Below are 18,581 nucleotides of genomic sequence, written 5' to 3'. Positions count from 1 at the left end.
TGCTAAATGAATTAGGACAGCCAGCAAAGGTGACTGACATCCTCTGAGGACAGAGTGCAGGAAAACATTCTGGGGGTGCAAAAAACACTCTTGTATTAAGTGCTTGTAGTCTCTACAGAACAGTAATAAAATATGAATGAATTAGTGGCTACATGAGGTTATTTGACTTGAAATTATTCCCTTTTAGAAGTTTACACCAGGCGTTGTACCACCCCACAGGGAGTTTTGGGTGAAATCTTCATAGATGGTTGGAAGATTGACATGCACATGAGACGTATGTGCTCAACAGACGACTCATAGAAGTGCACTAACGTCATGTCCCATGTCTTATGTTACGTAATTACCGGCAATGTGTGGGGCATTCAAGTACACGCTGAACGTGGGTTCTTGACTACGCATTTAACGTGTGGTGCTCACTACAATATGAGCGCATGTACTTACAGTTAGAAAAGGTGCAAAATGTCAAAACTATGCAAAATAATCAAATGCTAATCTTGCTCCAGGCTTTTTTTTCCCCCCGCTCTATTCTGATATATGAAACACTTGGGCCGAATCCAAATTCTTCCACTACCCCTATGGCTCCTCCCTACTGCTCCAGTTGTAGGGGCATTTGGAGCTGTAGTTGTTTCTGAACTTATTTTTTTAAGGAGCTGTAGCGACTTAAGGCTGGCTGTCCCTCCGTCGGGAGGGTGATCCGCGTCGCGCCGTGGTGCGGAGGAGAAACTCATTTCTTCATGTGGGTGTGCTGTAAAGTTTACATTTAAATGTAAGTATTTTGTTTTTGCATGACTTTTTAAAGTTAGCACGTTGATGACTTGCGACTATTGATGACTTCATCAAGTGGTAGTAACATCCGATTTAGAAGACACTATTCTTTTTTAAATCTGTCTGCTTGGAGGGATAAACGTATGGAGAGGGAGAAGCTGATGGAGTAGAGGAGGAAATTTCTGATTCGGTCTTGGTGTCATAATTAACAAATCGCAAGATTTCTCCTCCATGATCAATTTGCAAGTGGTTGGCTCTTCCATGAATTAAAAAGAATGCTGTTTATACGCCACTACCAAATCCAAGTCCCCGATTCGCCAAAGTTCAACTGGTTTAACTAGTAACAGACTTTTCATTAAAATTGGTTGCTCGATTTTGCGTTGCCGAGCCCACTGTGAACGTAGAGTTATACACTACAGTTGTTTGTTTATGCCTCACTTTCTCTCTCAATTTTCATTCATCAACATGCAGCCAATCCTTTTCTTCTGCATGTTAATAGTTTTTTTTTTTTTTGTTTTACTTTCATGACATTCCCATCAGCAGATGCAAATATTGAAGGCCCACAGAGTCAAATATGAAGTTGTTAAGTAAATCCCACGTCATCTGTGTAGAAAACAGTAACTAATGAGACTGTGAGTTAACTTTTGTTCTGTTGTGTTTGTGCCTCCAAGCCTTTCCTTTTCAGGGGAAACCAGGGCTATTTGTCACACTTCTTATTCCTGTGGAAATTGCCCGTCATCAAAACATATTTCAAGAGTCATTTGTACACTAGATGAAAGCTTTTGTTTGTTCTTGAAGCGGATATCCTATTCTTTTTTAGCAGTTTACTTACTGTAATAAAGAGTAATCGAGCATCAAAGACACCGGTGTATATAATTATTATTATTATTTGTTTTAAGTTTTAGGAAAAAAAAGCAGACATTTTAAAACCATGCAACCTTTGCATCACTACAAAATGGCCAGGGTGTTTTGTCAAATGTCAGACTACAGCATCAAATCCCAGCGCCCTCTAGTGTGGCTGTTATAAGGAAAGTGACAACCAGTCCCCCGTCACAAAGAAGACTCTTGTGCCCTCACTCAACATCCTCCTCTGACCTTTTTTTTGGAGGGTTGTCAGAAATTTATTGGACTCTGTGTCAACTTTAAACACATTCCACAGTTTTCTTTCATCCTCAGCTTCTCTCCCCTGACCTGTACAGCCCTCTTATTTCACCGTCCTTCCACTGCGATTATTAGATTAGATGCCTTCGTCCTATTATTCATGAGGTAGCGTTCATGAATTCACATTTCAAAACTAACTGGCAGTGTGTGTGAACTTCAGCCTCCCTGTCCTCACTTTACCCCCATCTGATGTCTCCTTTCCTTATGCTTTGTCATGTCTTTACTGCCCCTCTTGCCTCTCTATTTTTCATCATCTGTCAATCCTAGTCTTTTGCCTCAGCCCTTTCATTTTCTCTTCTCCCATTCCACTCATCTGCTCATCTTTTTTTGCTTTGCCTCTTCTTTGCTCATCTCTACAATGTAACACCTCTGCCTTTCCCTCTCACGACTTACCTTTTCTAACCTCTCCAACCCTGTTATTTTCTTCTATCCTGATGTGCCTTCACTTCATCTTCTGGTTTCTCCTTCTGTCCATCAGCCTCTCTGAAGACCTCATGGCTGAGAGGTGTGAAGGAGGAACTAAGTGCTTTCTCCTGTCTATAAACACTGTCCTTTATGCCTGTGTGGCTCTGAGCCCCCATTGGCTGCATAAGGGGAAAGAAGGGAGATGTCCGCAGAGATTTATCCCATGCACATCTCTTTTGTGTGAAATTTTCTCACACTACTTTCCTCGGTCTCGTCTCCTGAAACCGAAAGAATAGGCAGCGATAGAATTTAATCAAAGACTAAGAAAGACAGTGAAGTGAAACAAGGAGTCAAACATCCTATTCTTCAGCATGCACTGAGAGAAGTAGGAAAAAAATAAATATTCTGTGCTTGATGATTATGAAAGTTCAAGATTGCAAAATTTTTATCTGAAATACGGACATCAGCATATCAAAAACATTAAATCATTTTGAAAACAGACAAAGAGAATGTCATATTCAAATTAGGTTTTTATTTAAATGTATGAAAGTAAAGAAAAATGAAATACAAAATGCACAATATGGATATGCAAGTCTTTTTTTTTTTTTTAAGTGGAGCTCCTGAAAATTGCTTTAGACAAATGCAGACTTGGGCCTTCAAAGAGAAGTGTTAAATTTATAAAAGAATCGGCATAAAGACTCAGACTTCCAAAGAAAATTCTCGTGTGTTTGCATGGCTTTAGAGCAAAAGAGGGCTAAATACATAATGTAAAACATCCAAGGGAAAAGGATAGGAAAAACAAGATGTAAAAGATAACTTTCTCACAAAGTTCCTGGAGATACTTCCATTTTTGCAATCATGAGGTGCATTTTTTGGCAGTTATTTAAAGAAATTAAGGGGTCACACCTATATCAGACCTCTGTGGTGTGTTGTTTGTCACACACCACTGGCCACAGCCAGTGCTGCTTGCTGGTGCAATATAGCTTAAATAATAACGTAATTCAAAGCATTTCAGATGGGTTCATCAAAGTTCTGTTTTGTGTGTCATTTTATTAAACGGCAGGATCTGGAATGCACATTAATTTGTGATTCCACACATTGTTCAAAAAGTGTTGATTTGGAACCTTATGTCATGCTACTGTCATGAGCACAAGGAACAGAAAAGGAGACTGAAAATGGTCTGACATAAGTTTCCTCATCAAAAGAAAACGTCTCATTTCAAGACAAACAACAAAGAGGAATGAAAATAGTCTGTAACGTTAGCATGAAAACATTGAAAATGCAGAAAACTGGGCCTCTTCAGACAGAAGCATCACACAGACTTGAGGAGATCTTGTCTTTGGTGGAGGAAAATAGAATCGGAAGTAGACGGCTGCAGGGATATCGATTGCTTCATCAGAGATCCTGCAAGCCACCCATCAATGAATGAAACATTGATATACTGTAAATGAAACAAAAGAGCTTCCAAACATTGGTAACATTCTGAATAAACTTTCAGCTTAGCTGTTTAGTTGAGTTTAGTTGGCCTGCTCTCATGCCGCGCTGGGTTCACTTGTTGCACTGTATGCTCATTTTGATTTCACTTTTGTAAATTTGCGACTTTAAATGCTGTAAATTTCAAACTCAACTTTAAAGTAGTAAATTTAGGACTTTAAAACTTATATTGCCTTTTTTTTGGTGACCCTTATACTCCATCATAAAAAATTGCTGATTTGTTAAAAAAAAAAAAAAAGCTGATCAACAAATAAACATGTTTAAATTTTTTAGTACATTTATTTATATTTATGAAGACAATTTTAAGGAGTCATCACTCTTTAGAGAATCTTTATAAACCCTGGGTGTTGTTTATGTGTAAAGCGATTGTGTATTCCCATGTGGGAAAACTTCAAATGTTATCTATACACAGGAGAGCACCAAGTGCATGAAGAATAGACAATCTAAAAATCTAAAAGTCAAGCAGCTTATATTCCCCAGCCACAGCCCCTCTTCACCTTCTCCTCCACCAATTTTCATCCCTAAAGCACATAGGGTGAGACTTATCTGATTTTGCTGCTCACTTTCTTCCTGCATCTCACTTTCTATGATTTAATCTCTGCATGTCTCTCTCACTTCCTGCATACCTTTTTGTGCGCTTATCTACAGCTAGCAACTGCATTGGGCCTTTCAGTGATGCAAGGCTCATTCCTCCCCCCTCCCCCTTCCTCTTTCTCCATCACCCTTTCTCCATGACCCTGACACTTTATAGTTTGTGTGTATCGGGATGTGTGTGTCGTGTGGGTATGAGTGCAATCATCCCCCCTGGGGACAGCCACAAACAGTTCCAATAATTGCTATTGAAACAGTAGACATTTTCTTGATAACCCTTTCTTCTCTCATATCTCTTACACAGTTTCCCCCACATTTCCATCCATTTCTGAGCATCCTCCTTCACTGGGGTAACTAAGCTGCCTGACTGACAGCCTGTCAGCTGCACATCAGTTCGAGTCAGAGGTGAAGCTGGAGTAATATCCCTATAGGGTACCACAAGGGTGGACTAATGTAAAAAGTGAGCAGACAAAAACTGACATTTTGTATCTCAACAGTCAATTTTTGGATACAGAATATCTTAGCATTTTATTTTATCTTTGTTTTTGGTACATAAACCCAACATTCCAAGTCCCCAGTTGCTTCTGCACTTTGGCAGGAGGGCTTGACTCACATTTTGCAGCAGCTTTTAAACTTTCTTAAATGTTTTGTAGATGAACACACACTGAATGAATCAGCCAATGGATAGACAGACCATATCTTTAGCGAATTACAGACACTGCTCCTCGGGCATAAATTCATACTATTCACCAAAAATTCTGAATTTAAATCTCTAGAGAATATTGAATTATTTAATCATAGTTAATTAAGTCATTTGGTCTGTTAATTATCCACAACTGGAAAAACTCAAGTTTGTTTTAAAAATGTCTTCTTTTTTTTCACAGCAGCCCGGGATCCGGCACACTGAGCGCAATTGCTCCAGCTATGCCGGCTGGTTGGCGGCCCGAGCAGGCTGCCTACCCATCCCACAGCGTCTGCTGTCCAGCCAGCAAGCGCGGTCACTCCAGCCCCATGTGCCCTGTGAGAGACTGGCCACTTGTCCAGGGTGTATCCCTCTTTCCCCCCGCAGAGACAGTCTCCGGCAACTCTGCGGCCCCAGCCGGTTAAGAAAATTGATGCAAACTGGCTGCCTGTGCAAAGATGTTGGTCATGTGACTCATTTAATACGAAAAAAGTCTTTCCATTCCAATTTAGCTAAACATCTCTATTTCGATACGACTCAAAAATCCCCTCCTCCAAGCACAAAATTCTTTTTTCGATAAATACGAGTTTTTTTATGAACTAATAAACTAAGCAAATTTATTAACGTAAATACAATATGCGCATATTCATAGTCAACGGCATCTGTTTTTTACGCTTTTTTTTGCCTTAACGCAGAAGCAAAGTGGTCTTTTTTTAATTTAATCATGAGGAAATAAAATACCTTGTGTGTGAGTGTGTGCAGATATGTTCAAGTGTGTGGTGGGGGGGGGAGGTCCACATGTTTTTGCGTGTGAAATTATCACAAAGACCATTTCAGTAACTGTTTTTCAGAGTGGCACGACACCACATTTAAATTTGTTTTAATTGTGACCTCGAAAAGGAAAAGAAAACACCTTTTAATTATTTCGTTTGAGTTTCTGCCTTTTAAGGTAAACTTTAAGCAAATTCATTACTTTTATAGTTTATATGTTGATGATTATAACCACATCAGTAAGAAATACCTCAACATTCTTTCCAATTTTGATGAAAAAGATGCATCATCATCATGATTTAGGACAACAATGAACATAAAGTAACAAATAAAGGCTAACGATGACTTAAAGATGCCACAAAAAGACGGCTTTTTGAACCTAAAAACCTTAGCTTTTCAACAATACTATGATGCAACAAAAGGTAATAGCTCAAATGTTTTATGAAGCAAACTTTTGAAAAGGTAGAAGTAGGAATGCTGAAATCATAACAATGTGTGTTGAAATGTTAGAACAAAATGTTGTAAGAACAAAAAGTTTTTCCTGCTGAAGGACAAACATAGCTAGGCCTGATATTAATATTAATATGCAGCATGTTCTCCTTCACCGTGTTTTACTATTTCCTTAAAAAAAAAGGAAGCTGCCACTGTGCTGCGTGTTCATTCAAGTGGAAATAATTACAAGGGTGATCTACCAAACAGTAAGATATGAGCGTGATTAAAATACTGAAATAAAGTGTTTGCCGTAACAAATATTCTAGAGAAGCTACAACGCTGTCACAGAAAACCAATGGCAGGTAGAATACCAACCAATCATCAGAAGGGAGGATTTTGAATGTCACAACTTGAATGATTCCATTCCATGCGTCAAGGGAGGATGATGAAGAAATACAAAGACACGCATCCATTTTTTATGTTCTCTTCATCCTGTTCAGGGTTGTGGGGTGGCTGGAGCCGGTCCAAGCTGGCACCAGGCCCAACAGCGGGCAGAGAGGCACATATGAATATTTTAATTTGGACAACAGTGCAATAAAAGTTAAACTATGACAAGTTACAAACAACTAAACTTGCGATTTGTGGGTTGTTGTTTTTTTTTAAGGTATTTTAGATCAAGTATGGATGAGGCTGTTCCTACGTTACCTCTGCATTAAAAAAAAGTAGAAGAGAGGTTTAGATTGAGATTAATAACACCCGTGTCTGTTTTCAAAATCTGCAAGAAAACATCATCTTATACCAGTTCATTAACTGTTGCTTCATGATGGGGAAAAAAAGAAGAGTGGTGTCACTGTGGGAGCTCTTCATCTTTTCTTACCTGGTCCATCAATTCTGCAAAAAAAAGAATTCAGTTTTGAAAAGTTTTAGAATGTGAAAGATCTGCTTAATATGGAAAAACAGATTTCATGGTGATCCAGATCCACGGTCAGGGTACATTTTGGTCCATAATGGAAAAAGGAAGCTGGCTGTCAAGCAGTGATACAGGAGAAGACTGTGCATGGGTCAACGCTCAGTGGGAGCAGGAAGGAAACTTTTCTTTAAAGATGCAATTCTCTATTCTTTTTAAATGACACTTTTTGTTTTTTTTAATCTAAAAACAATCAACACTAACTGAGCTCACACACGTCACACAAACAAACGCGTTATTGAAAGCTCTGAAAGGCTGGTTGGATCTGGTTGGTCCCCAGCTGTCAGCTGCTGGACTCTTCACACACACATGAATGCTCACAGAATACACACCAAAAAGCATCATATTGGCTCCTGAAGAAATGCCAGCATTGCCATGGAGACCCTTTCTTCCCATTAGAAGGGGGGTTAATTGAAATTTTCTAATTCACTTTTCAATAAAGAGGGAAAACATAAAAAGTTAAGTGAAGTGGGTCTCAGACACCAGTGGTTAGAATCTAGAAAATTTAACTATGGTCTCTGAATGAGATGTTTTGATTGTGCATACAGTCGTTTGTTAGGCAACCAAAAAAAATTGAAAGAGTGAGGGGAAGAGAGCAGCAGGCTCTGCGCTCTGAGCTGTGAGTGACAGAATGGTCTTGGGAAATGAGAAGTCTTGGGCTTCTGTGGCGGCTGACTGCTCTGTGCATATTAATCGGAAAATGAAAACACAACGATGTGAAAAGACGGTCAGAAACGTGGAAAGTTCAAATGTCAAAGGGACCAAATCAGAAGGCACTTGTAAATTTGTTGTCCTTGGTTTCTATGTTGGGTGACATGACTGTAGGAAAGAGGTCAGTTTGAGGTTTGGAGATTAAAGTATGTATTTGCTTTTATACTACGGGGGAAAAATACATTGTTAGCCACAAATACAAATGCCTCTGCACAATGTGGAGGCATCGGCAGAATCTTCAAGATTGGCTGCCGGATAATTTTTTTGAAACTCGTTCATGAATGTAGACTGTGACAGTCAGGTGGGGATGACATCATTCCGAAATTGGGCGGTGGCAGCCAGCAGCAGGTCTGATTGGACAAAGTGTAAGTGTGTACTGTCCTATCAACACTCTGCACTGGAACCAAGGCCTCACACAACAACTTTGTCTTCCTCGCGTTGCTCTTCTTCTGTGATTATTTCAGCAACACAATGATCTGTCTAATTCATATTTTCTCAGCATCGACTGTAATTTGTAAATATGCAGGTCTCGGAATCGCTGTGGTTCTATTAACGCCTTGATGAGTTTTGTGCCGGCTCAAAGGCATCTCCCCATTCATATGAAGGACCCACAGTGGTCGGGATCGCCATGTTGACGTCTGCTCATCGCCGGGCCCCTGTCCATGTTAACAGCCCTCGTCAAGTCCTGTGCAGCCTCTGACCGATGTTAAACAAAACAAAAAAACGCTGGTCGCCATTTAATTTCAACTTTTTCTTGAAACCTCCACGGCTGTGTGTAAAAATGTCACTGCTGCCTCCCGACTACAAATGCCGCTGTATGCCACCAGACAAGATTGTTTTTGAACATTTAAGACACAGCGCAGTAGCATTTTGGGATGTGTGACCTATGTTTACAACAGAATAACACGTGAATAATGTCGTATTTCAGTGTAGCAGACAAGTCTGTTAAATACAAAGATGTAAAACAAAACCTGAAATTAATATACACTTCTATTCAACTTCAAAAGGCTTTATTATTCTATATTTACATCAAGCCATTGGTGAGCGCTTAATGTATTAAATTTTTTCCTTTTTAAGTTGTGTGAACACTAGTCACAGCCTTGGATGCATTTGTACACGTGAAACAACCTGTTTTAAGCACATGATGCATGACAGAATTCAGGTTTTCTTAGGCTTTGGCGTAAATAAAAGCTTTTTCATTATGTGTTTAAAGCCATCTTTGACAAGCCGCTTTATGCTTTGCATTATCAATTCGAGACATCACTTTTTCTTTTTAAACCAAACTACAGTTTAAACAAGTGTTTAAAAACGTAGAGTGCCGTATCAACAAAATGTAGCTTAGAACTTAAAACAAACGTCCAAATTCACCAGAAGGCAACATGAACATCAGGAGATTTCTATCATTCGATGCTTAAAGAGCAGTTTTTGCTTTTAAGGCAAAGCCTTGCTGATGTGAGAGTGAAAAACTAAATTCCCACTGCATTTACTTAACGAAGACCAATGAACAGCTTCGTTATTTTGAATTAAGTTTGAATGCATCATGTAATTCGAGACACTGAATCCTTGCTGAGTTAATTAAGAGTAAATGAAATTATGTTGATGGAACATTCATGACGGAACGCAGAGATGAAGCACAGAGAACGAGTTAAAAAAATATGCAAAAAGTTGAGGTTTGAATTGAAAAAATAACTTTCTCCAAAATGATGACAAATAACTGTAGGATTTCTTTTGGTCTATCTCTAATAAAAGAGTAGAAATATGTCAATATACAATAATAATTTAGTAGGAATGTCAAATATTGTAAAAGAATTCCCAAATGTTTAGGAACAACTTCCCAATGCCTTAAAACATATTTTCTCAAAAAAAGTGAAGGAAAAACTAAATTCAATCTAAAAAGACAGATTCTTTAAAGATTTAAAACATATATTTTGCTAGCAAGGTGGAAAAAAAAGAATTCTTTATTAGTTTTATGAGTTTCGTATTGTTCTTAACAAAAAATAATTTTTTTTTTAGGAGTTCATCCACTAGTTTTGGTCAAATGTGTCAAAAAACTAAGAAGTTGGGAAAAAGTTTCAATGTTAGAAATCTAACTTGTTTGTACAAATTGATATTGTAAATGTATGAAAATCCATGTCTAATAATTTATTCAATATGACTTCTAAAGAAATAAACAAAACAAAAACAAAAAATTTAAGAATAAAAAAACATATTCATGATCTATTTGGACTGAAAAATTGCATATACTTTCAGTGTGACTTATAGTCTGTTTATATCACTCCAGTACACGTATCACCAGAACAAAGTCTGATTTCTTCATTCTCATCACAGGCTTTCACTCCCCTGTACCTTTAGGGCTTCTGCTTCATGCTGACTTTAGTGAAGTTTCACTGCATCAACATTGATAAATTCTAAGGATGAAAAATCTTCTATATATAGATTTCAGTGACTACTTCATTAAAACTTCAATTAGGACTTTAAGATGAAGAGTATTTTTTAATCATATTGATACACATTCCATTTTGCAATTTAATTAATCCTCTCTCAAGCACCAACTTTCTTTGGAAGCATATTTACTAAAACATTATTAAAAGCAAATTTTGTATGGAAATAATGAGTCGCGGGCTGCAAATTAGGGTTTTGGGGGCCCAGATTGGCAAAACATTAGAAAAACACCAAAAGTCATGTGATCACTTTGCATCGAAGATTAGTTGGTATTCACAAGATGGAAATTAACAATATAGAGTATGTTTGAAAAGTGGTGCTATTGGAATGGAGTGGGGTAAAGCCTTACTTGCGTGGACAGGTGTTTGACTCATCTCATATGGGTGCTGCACATTTTTGGGATGTCCGGGAGGGTCGTAAATGGGATTCATCTTAAAATGGAGTGCAGGCGTGTCTTGCAGTTCCTTTTGGGGTCGCCTCAAGGAATGTCATGACAATAGAACGTACCATTCTCATGTGTGTGGAAAGTGTACCATAAAGTATTTGCAAGGATAATGTAAGTTACACGCACTTATGACATACGGGTGTGTTGTACTACATTAAAATGTAGTACAACACACCTGCATCTCATGCACCTGCAGCATGACGGTAGAATATAATGTGCATGAACGTTTAACCCACACCCACCTGGAGTTTTTATGTTTTCTCCAGAATAAGATAAATGGTTTACTTTTGAAACATCTTTAATTGGACCCAAGTGTATGTTAAATTTGGGTGATGTCTCAAACTAACCAATCAATGTGTGGCTTCACATTCCCTCCAGAATGATGTAGACCAATTACAAATGCACTATGCAAAAATGTGTCAACATACATCACTACTGCATGCACTGTGATAACAGGATATGGACTGGGAAGGACACATGTGTTGTTCAGTTCCTCACTACAGCAGTTGTTGTATTCTTTTGATGTTATAACATAAATCAAAAGGGAAAAAAAAAAAGTTCATTTTAACTGACAAAAACCAAACACTTTGCTAGTAAAGCCCTCTTAAGAAGTTCTTGCTCCTGTGATGTCATCCCGCTTCCTCAACTCCCACATTTCCACAGACTGCAATCCAATTAGATGATTGTAATGCTTTGTAATCAGTGGAGACATGAGCAGGCGTGCTAGAAACATGAATGCAGACAGACGCACCACACGCTGCTCCACCTGCTTCACAAAAACTCTACTGTCTAGCCTGCCTGGACTGTGGAAACAGAAATATGGAGTAGTGATTAAGATGTAAAGTAAATGTAGGTGACAGAAGCTAGGGGAGTGGGGTGTATGAAATTTGGTTATTTTCAAGTCCCACTCTGATCATCTTTTGATCTATTCTAAAAATATCCCACACTGTAAACCCAAATAGGTTGAGTCAACTCAAAATTAAATGAGGAAACTGATTACATCATATATTTTTAAGTTATCTTACTTAAGAATTATAAGTTAATCGGAACTTAGAATGTTTGAGTTGACACTTAACACTTAAACTAAATTTAAACCATCATTTTTTTCTCATACACATTCCTCTCTAGATCATGGGCCTACCAGACCTGCAAACTCCACACAGAAAGGTGTGCTGTTACAGGTCCCCCAGTCGGAACTTGAACCAGGGTTTTCTTGTTCTGAATCCCATGTTCTGGCCCGCCCAAGACATTCTCTACATCACAAAAAAGACCTGTCTTGATCCATTTGAATCATGAAATCCTCAGAAACCCAATTTTCATCTTAATTTTCTTCATGTAGGTCATCCATCATGAGAAAAATGCTACAAGAAGATGTTAACCCTTGTGCTATCTTGTGGAGTCTAGATGACCCCACCCTTACATTGATGTGTTATCCCTACCATGACAAAGGTGTAGAGGATTTCATGTAATCCATGGACACTAGTGAAGATCACTGCCTTGGAGGCACATTAACGTTAGGAGTGGGGTCATCTGGACCCCACAAGATAGCACAAGGGATAGAACACCAAAAACGCAATTTTAATGGAAGAGGGATCGTAATTAGATATTCCAAATACAGCTCTCTACAAGCACAATCTTGACAACCGATGTGCTATAAATTCAATCATCAAGGTACTTTAACAATTTCCAGAAGAAAAAAATCCTACTTTTATGAGAGAATCATTATTGATATTGAAGAATTTTTTGGAATCGTAAACGGAAGAGATAGGGCAGGCCCCAAGAACTCGACTGGTACAAGTCACCTAAACCTTAAGCCCTCAGGTGTAACTGAATAACAAACTAGAAAGCAGCCACATTCGATACAAATCCATGGATCCAGGGGTACCCAAGATAAAGACATACCTACTTAAAACTGTCAGTCAACTAGATCAAGAGAAAAGAAGTGCATCAATAATCTAACATCTCACAACCCCTGCAGCTAAAACTCTTCTCCATTAGGTCGCTATAGATGATATTGTTAGAATCAAAAATGTTACACCCTCTGCACCACAAAAATCCATGTTTTAAAACACATATATTACTCTCCCCCCCATCAGCAACCTTGCTTTCAAATGCTAGTGTCTTCAGTCAGAAGCTGTAGTTTGTTCTATCCAGTGACGATTCCTCAGAATTCTCTCTATTGGATATAATTCTATAGAAACAAAGTCCTGGGCTGGGTTAGACCTGGGCTTCTATATTGCATCCACTATAACAGTCTTTTACGCGGCAAAAAAAAGCACCACTGTGGGTTTTTTCTATGAAAATTGACAATTGGTGATGCTTGGGAGTTCATTGTTTAGAATTTAGGGCATGTTTTTGTCTAGGTTGAATAAACTGGACCTCTGGAGGTCAGATTACATATGGGAAGAGAATTAGCCCACCTTTCTTTTCATAATAAAACATAATATCATCAATCATACATTAACATAGCTCTATGACCGTTAAAATATCAAACAGACTCATTAAAGTTTCATTAAAGCAGAAATCAGGATATTCTGACCATCTTAAATAAAAGCATATTTTCCCCTAACCTTAATATCACACTGACCTGCTTCTTTTCTTAACCAAATCATTATTTCTATAGTTTTTTTTTTTCCTGAGCTTGAAGATCTGCAAATTATCTTCCTATTCAGCTGCACCTCTTGAGCTCTTCGTCATACAAAAACCATTTAAGAGCCTCCCAACAACTGATTCCCTAATGAGGTGCCACCTTTGCAAATTTTCTGAAAATTGCACTTAAGTTATACGAAAAAAAACTGAATGCTGAAGGGTGCTAATTACTGAGTATCCTTTTATGTATGCAAATCTGCCCCTTAAAGAGCACACATGGTTAATGTTGCTGTTATTCACACTGCTGACTATAGAGAGCTCACATTACAAATGCTTGTATAGAGCAATACTCTCATTAACCTCCTAAATGCCGTTGTCTGGATTAAATGTTACAAAGCATTTTGCTAAAGTTTCCTTGTTGAAGAACATTCCAAGCTTTTGAAAGGTCATACAAGCTTCTTAAAAAAAAAAAAAAACAACTGAAAGTCTGTAATGCCAGCAAATCTTTATATTTCCTATTTTCCTCTGAGATAATAATACATTCTATAAAAATAAACAAATGTATTTCTTCATACTAACAATCAACAAGAATATGTTTTAGAATTAAAAGTGAATAAAGTCTGACAGTGGTTGTCTTTGGTTGAAGGCCTCGAAGGTCTAAAGGCAAAGGCCCTTAGGTAATATACTGAACCCTACATTGCACCTTAAGTGTTCCTCACATGTGAGTCACTATGAATTAAAGTGTCTTCTACATCAAATGTAACGTGACCCACTGCAGGACTCAGAGATGCCGCTGGCTTGGTCTTCTCTGTCACAAAGCTAACACTGAAAGGTTTCTTTCAGCTGTGCTGTCACGTCTCTTTCCATTTGTTGCTTTTATTTATTTTTTATTTTACACAGCACTAATATTTAAAATAAGACACTTGAGGAGCAGCTTGCTTCTCCTGAAATAAAATGGTAAGAAGCACAGATCAATCCAGGTGACATTTAGACAGTCTGACATTCTAGCCTACTAATGGAAAGGCACTAATTTTGACTTTTGGGTTGAAGCCTAAATAATAAACATAATAGTAGGGGTGGGATTATATAAGCTCGCTTCTTCCCACTCCTTTTCAAGCAATAAATCAAACTCTAATTATACCTATATAATGATCACTGTATTTAATTAAACATATATGATTTAGGTGACGTTTTTGTTTTGTTTTCTGTCTTTTTAATCTATGCATTTCATAATTTCTGTAATGAGTTTGATAAATATGTGTAAATTCTTTATTGCTTTGACTACAATGCTTCAAATAAATCAATAAAATCAAAAATCAATTAATGAAGGACTTTTTTTTAACTAAGAAAGAAACCAATTTAAATAAATAAATCCCCTAAATAAATCTGAAAAATAGGGTTTTACCAGCATTTTACGTATCAGTTTAAATTACAGGATAAAATCTATGTCGCATCGTTAATGTCAATTTTTTTATTTATCTAAATTAAATGTAATGATTTTGAAAATTCATGATAACAATGGCCCTTTTTTTTTTTTTTTTACAAATTCAAGTTAAGAAAATATATATATATATTTTTAATTGCAGATCCAGTTAAACTAAACTCGTTTAACAGGTCAGTTAGTAATTGGAACATTATTACAGTTTCACATAACGTGCATGTTTGTGGACATGCAGAATGACACATTGAGATTTAACAGCAAATTACCACTGCTCTGTGATAAAGTTGTTCGTACTGTGTGTATAGAAAAATATTACATTTCATTGTTGTTAAGTGTACAGACCCAATTTTAAACATATAAAAACAAATTAATCCGAAAAAATGTAGATCTATACAATGATATTAGACAACAAAACAGATTCATAATTGTCAACGATACATAGCGAAGATTAAGTTAAAGTCCCACTCTGATCATCTTTTAAACCATTTTAAAATCGTTGCCAGTGGTATTTTAATTAGGATTAAGCAATGTCTAGATCTGGTCCTGATCACAATTTAATTAGAAATAATGAGAAACCGAGAAAAGACAAATTGTAATTGTATTCTGTTCTCTTAAATGCTTACACCAAAAACAGCAAAAATGTAGGTTATTATAAATCCTATCTGACTGATGAAGTCACTTGGATGAAGATTTTAAGTCAAGATGCTATGACTTAACAGAATCTTCACCAGCATAAATCTTTCGGAATAAAGGTCGACTTCATAATTTTCTAATTCATAATTTTAAAACCATAATAATGGTTTTAAGATCCACACCTCAGATAATAAGAACTTAAAATATTTTGTTTTGGTTCACATATGCATCATTGTCATTTTAAAAATGCAAAGGTTTTCATGTGCATACCTGCTCTGCTTTTATGTTCTGTATTTGTTTTTCCTCTAATGTCACAGTGCAGTCAAATACACCCACACATTCTTTTCCTTTCTGCCCATTTACAAAGACATTTTATGTTATGAGTCTGTAGAAAGAAATAAAGGCTGTCATTATGAGTTCACATAACTGTGTAGATGGCAGATAAACAACCACATTAAGCTGCTCTCATGACAGACAATAGGAAATACAACAAATATTTATGCATAAAAGGGTTAGAAGGAAGCATATGTGTCATTCTTTAATGACTAAAAACCTTTTGTTTGTAAGATATTAGGGGGGGCATGCATCATAAATTTATTTATGATTTAATTGCATGTTTTAATATCTAGGTAAAATTGAAGTGTAGTCATCAATATAATGTTAATGACAAAAAGTATGACCACTTTGTTAACATTGATTGGTAGCAACATTTAACATTTACAGGGAGTCAATTTGTATGCATTATTGCATTTGCTTTATCTGAACTTATGGATCATTCTAAATGTAATACTTGAGTTATTCTGTAAACTGTATTCAGCTTAATCACAATAGAGTTGGTTATGTAAGGGATAATGCCCGACCAGGTGTCTATTATTAGAAATTTACGGACAACACTGAAGCCTGCTTTTGTGAAGTTTATCAATTTCGAATAATGGACACTTTGAAGGGGATCATCCAACTTATGTATAGCATGGTGACTTACTAAAGAAATAAATATTTAATCAATTTTTTGTACTTTATTCTTGTTATTTTTTCCGCTTTAAATCACTTTTTCACAAAAAGCGGACTAATGGAGGCATGGTCTGGCGCGTTGTCATTGTAACCGGCGAGCCGACACCACCGTCTGGCAGCAAAAGAAACCGATCTTTATGCTGATCGTTACTATAGGTTAAACAAAGCATCAGTTCAGAGAGAAAGTTACCCTCTTACAGGTTGTTTTTGTCCAGATGAAGTAGAAGTTTGTTTCTTAGAAGCCAGTGATATAGAAGATTTGGGCTATGTGACCGGAACTTCTTTTTTAGATGTACATTATCACTGTCCATTATCACTTTTCAATCCACATCCAGCACCCAATCAGAATTGAGTATTCACCTAGACCATGGTATAATTTGGAATTAATATTAAGTAAAGCAGACAGAACATGTTTTTCCAAATCAACAAAAATAACATCTAGTTTCATGTTGCAGCCAAATGCGGCAAATGATAATTAAAAACTGTGATTATTATCAAAGCAGAACGTATGGCATTTTTCTGCTCTTAATTTCTAATGCATTATTGTGATTTGACAGAAACACAATAACAATGATCTCACAGGAGCACATTTTGCTGCCAAGCAATGATGACGCCACTTCAAAACTGTTTAGTTCATCACTCAATAGAGAGAAAGCTCATTTCCAAATAGGGCAAAAAAAAAAGCTCAAAACTGTTACCAATTATACCAGCAGTGGATGCCCCAGTAAGTTCAACCCAAAGTCACACAGCAAAAAGAAGCTTGGCCACATTCCTCAACCTTAGCCCTAACATTAACCTTAGTCCTAACCCAAACTAATAAAAAAACAAAAGCCTTCAACTCTTTTTTTTTTTTTTTTGCGCTATTGCGTGAAAGATATTTTGGACTGATGTAACAAACTTGGAGAATTTAAGCTTTTTATGTATTTTTGTAAAAATCTTATACTCATGAGCAAAATGCTGCAAGACCAGGAAGCCCACAGTCCTTGAGCTGAATATGAACTATCTGTTTTTTTAAATATCAAAAGGCTACTTTTAAGTTTATCTATTCTTTACTAAAGTAAAAAATAATAATTTAGAAGCTAAATATGCATCGTGACAGACTGTAATCTGCCATATTCACATTAATTCCTTTTTTTTAAATATAGGGAAGTTTATAAAAAGTATTAGCCTGGATTCTGGACATCTGCAGCACCAGCTGGTGTAAATAGATGTGTGGAATGATAAACCTCGATACACACACTGGTAATATCATCCTACCTTCCTGCACAGCCTGGAAAGGGTTGTTCCCATCAACAAATTCCACAGAGATGGTGATCTTCTCTGTCTCCAGAATCTCATTGTTTAAGTTGAGATCTGCCACAGCGAGACGAAACACCTCATCATCTTTCCGCGCTGACTCATCAAAGATGGCGCCTAGAAAGAAGAAGAACAGAAAGCAGATTGGTACTTTAGAAAACTCGAGTTTACCAATTTACGAAAACAATCAGACTTTTTAAATGACTCAATGTGTTTATTCATGACAAAATCTAATTATTTTACAACAAAAATAAAAACATGGAGACATTGAAATCAAAGACCTTCACAATAAGTGCTGAGAACGTTAGAGAAAAAAGTCAGCAGTATCATTATGAAAAAGGGCAAAAAAAATGGTTCTCTAAATGTGACATTTCAAACAATTCAATTTATGCGAATACGAAAAGAAAATGTGCATTTTGACCCCCCCCAAACGTGCACTCAATTTCACCAGCATTAAGTTCCAGTGAGAAATGAGCTGTAAAGATTGTCCATTGAAGTTCACAGTCCAAGTAGGTCAACCTCACTTTGCCAAAAAGGCCGTTTGAAAAAAGAGGAAACGGGAGAAGAAGCCTTTTGTGCCAGTAGCTGTAATGCCAGATAAAGTTCCTAGTGGTCAATGCTAAATTGGTCGTACAATTAAATGTCAATCTGTCAGCAATTGTGGAACAAAAATAAGGTGGCAACAAACACTATCGACTCTTTGACAGAGATTTGGTATTTCCTTACACTGCTGCACTCAATTAAC

At 36.9% G+C, this 18,581-nt stretch overlaps 1 protein-coding gene across 6 annotated transcripts in view; it reads right to left on the bottom strand.

The window, feature by feature from the left end:
• Window positions 1-18,581, bottom strand: part of grid2 (glutamate receptor, ionotropic, delta 2) — a 591,201-nt gene that overhangs the window by 451,643 nt on the left and 120,977 nt on the right. For all 6 annotated transcript variants that reach the window (XR_002873852.2, XR_013658170.1, XM_078953108.1 and 3 more), the window contains one exon: window positions 17,798-17,953. Coding sequence is in view for 4 of the 6 variants with exons in the window: in XM_078953108.1 (XP_078809234.1) it covers window positions 17,798-17,953 (156 nt within the window). In the remaining 2 variants the exon portion in view is untranslated. The remainder of the gene's footprint in view (window positions 1-17,797; window positions 17,954-18,581) is intronic.

The sequence above is a fragment of the Oryzias latipes genome, chromosome 9 (genome assembly GCF_053564925.1).
Source record: "Oryzias latipes strain Hd-rR chromosome 9, Olatipes_Hd-rR_3.1".
Lineage (NCBI taxonomy): Eukaryota > Metazoa > Chordata > Actinopteri > Beloniformes > Adrianichthyidae > Oryzias > Oryzias latipes.
Note: the sequence above shows the minus strand (reverse complement) of the source record. Positions and strands in the feature narration are given on the sequence as shown.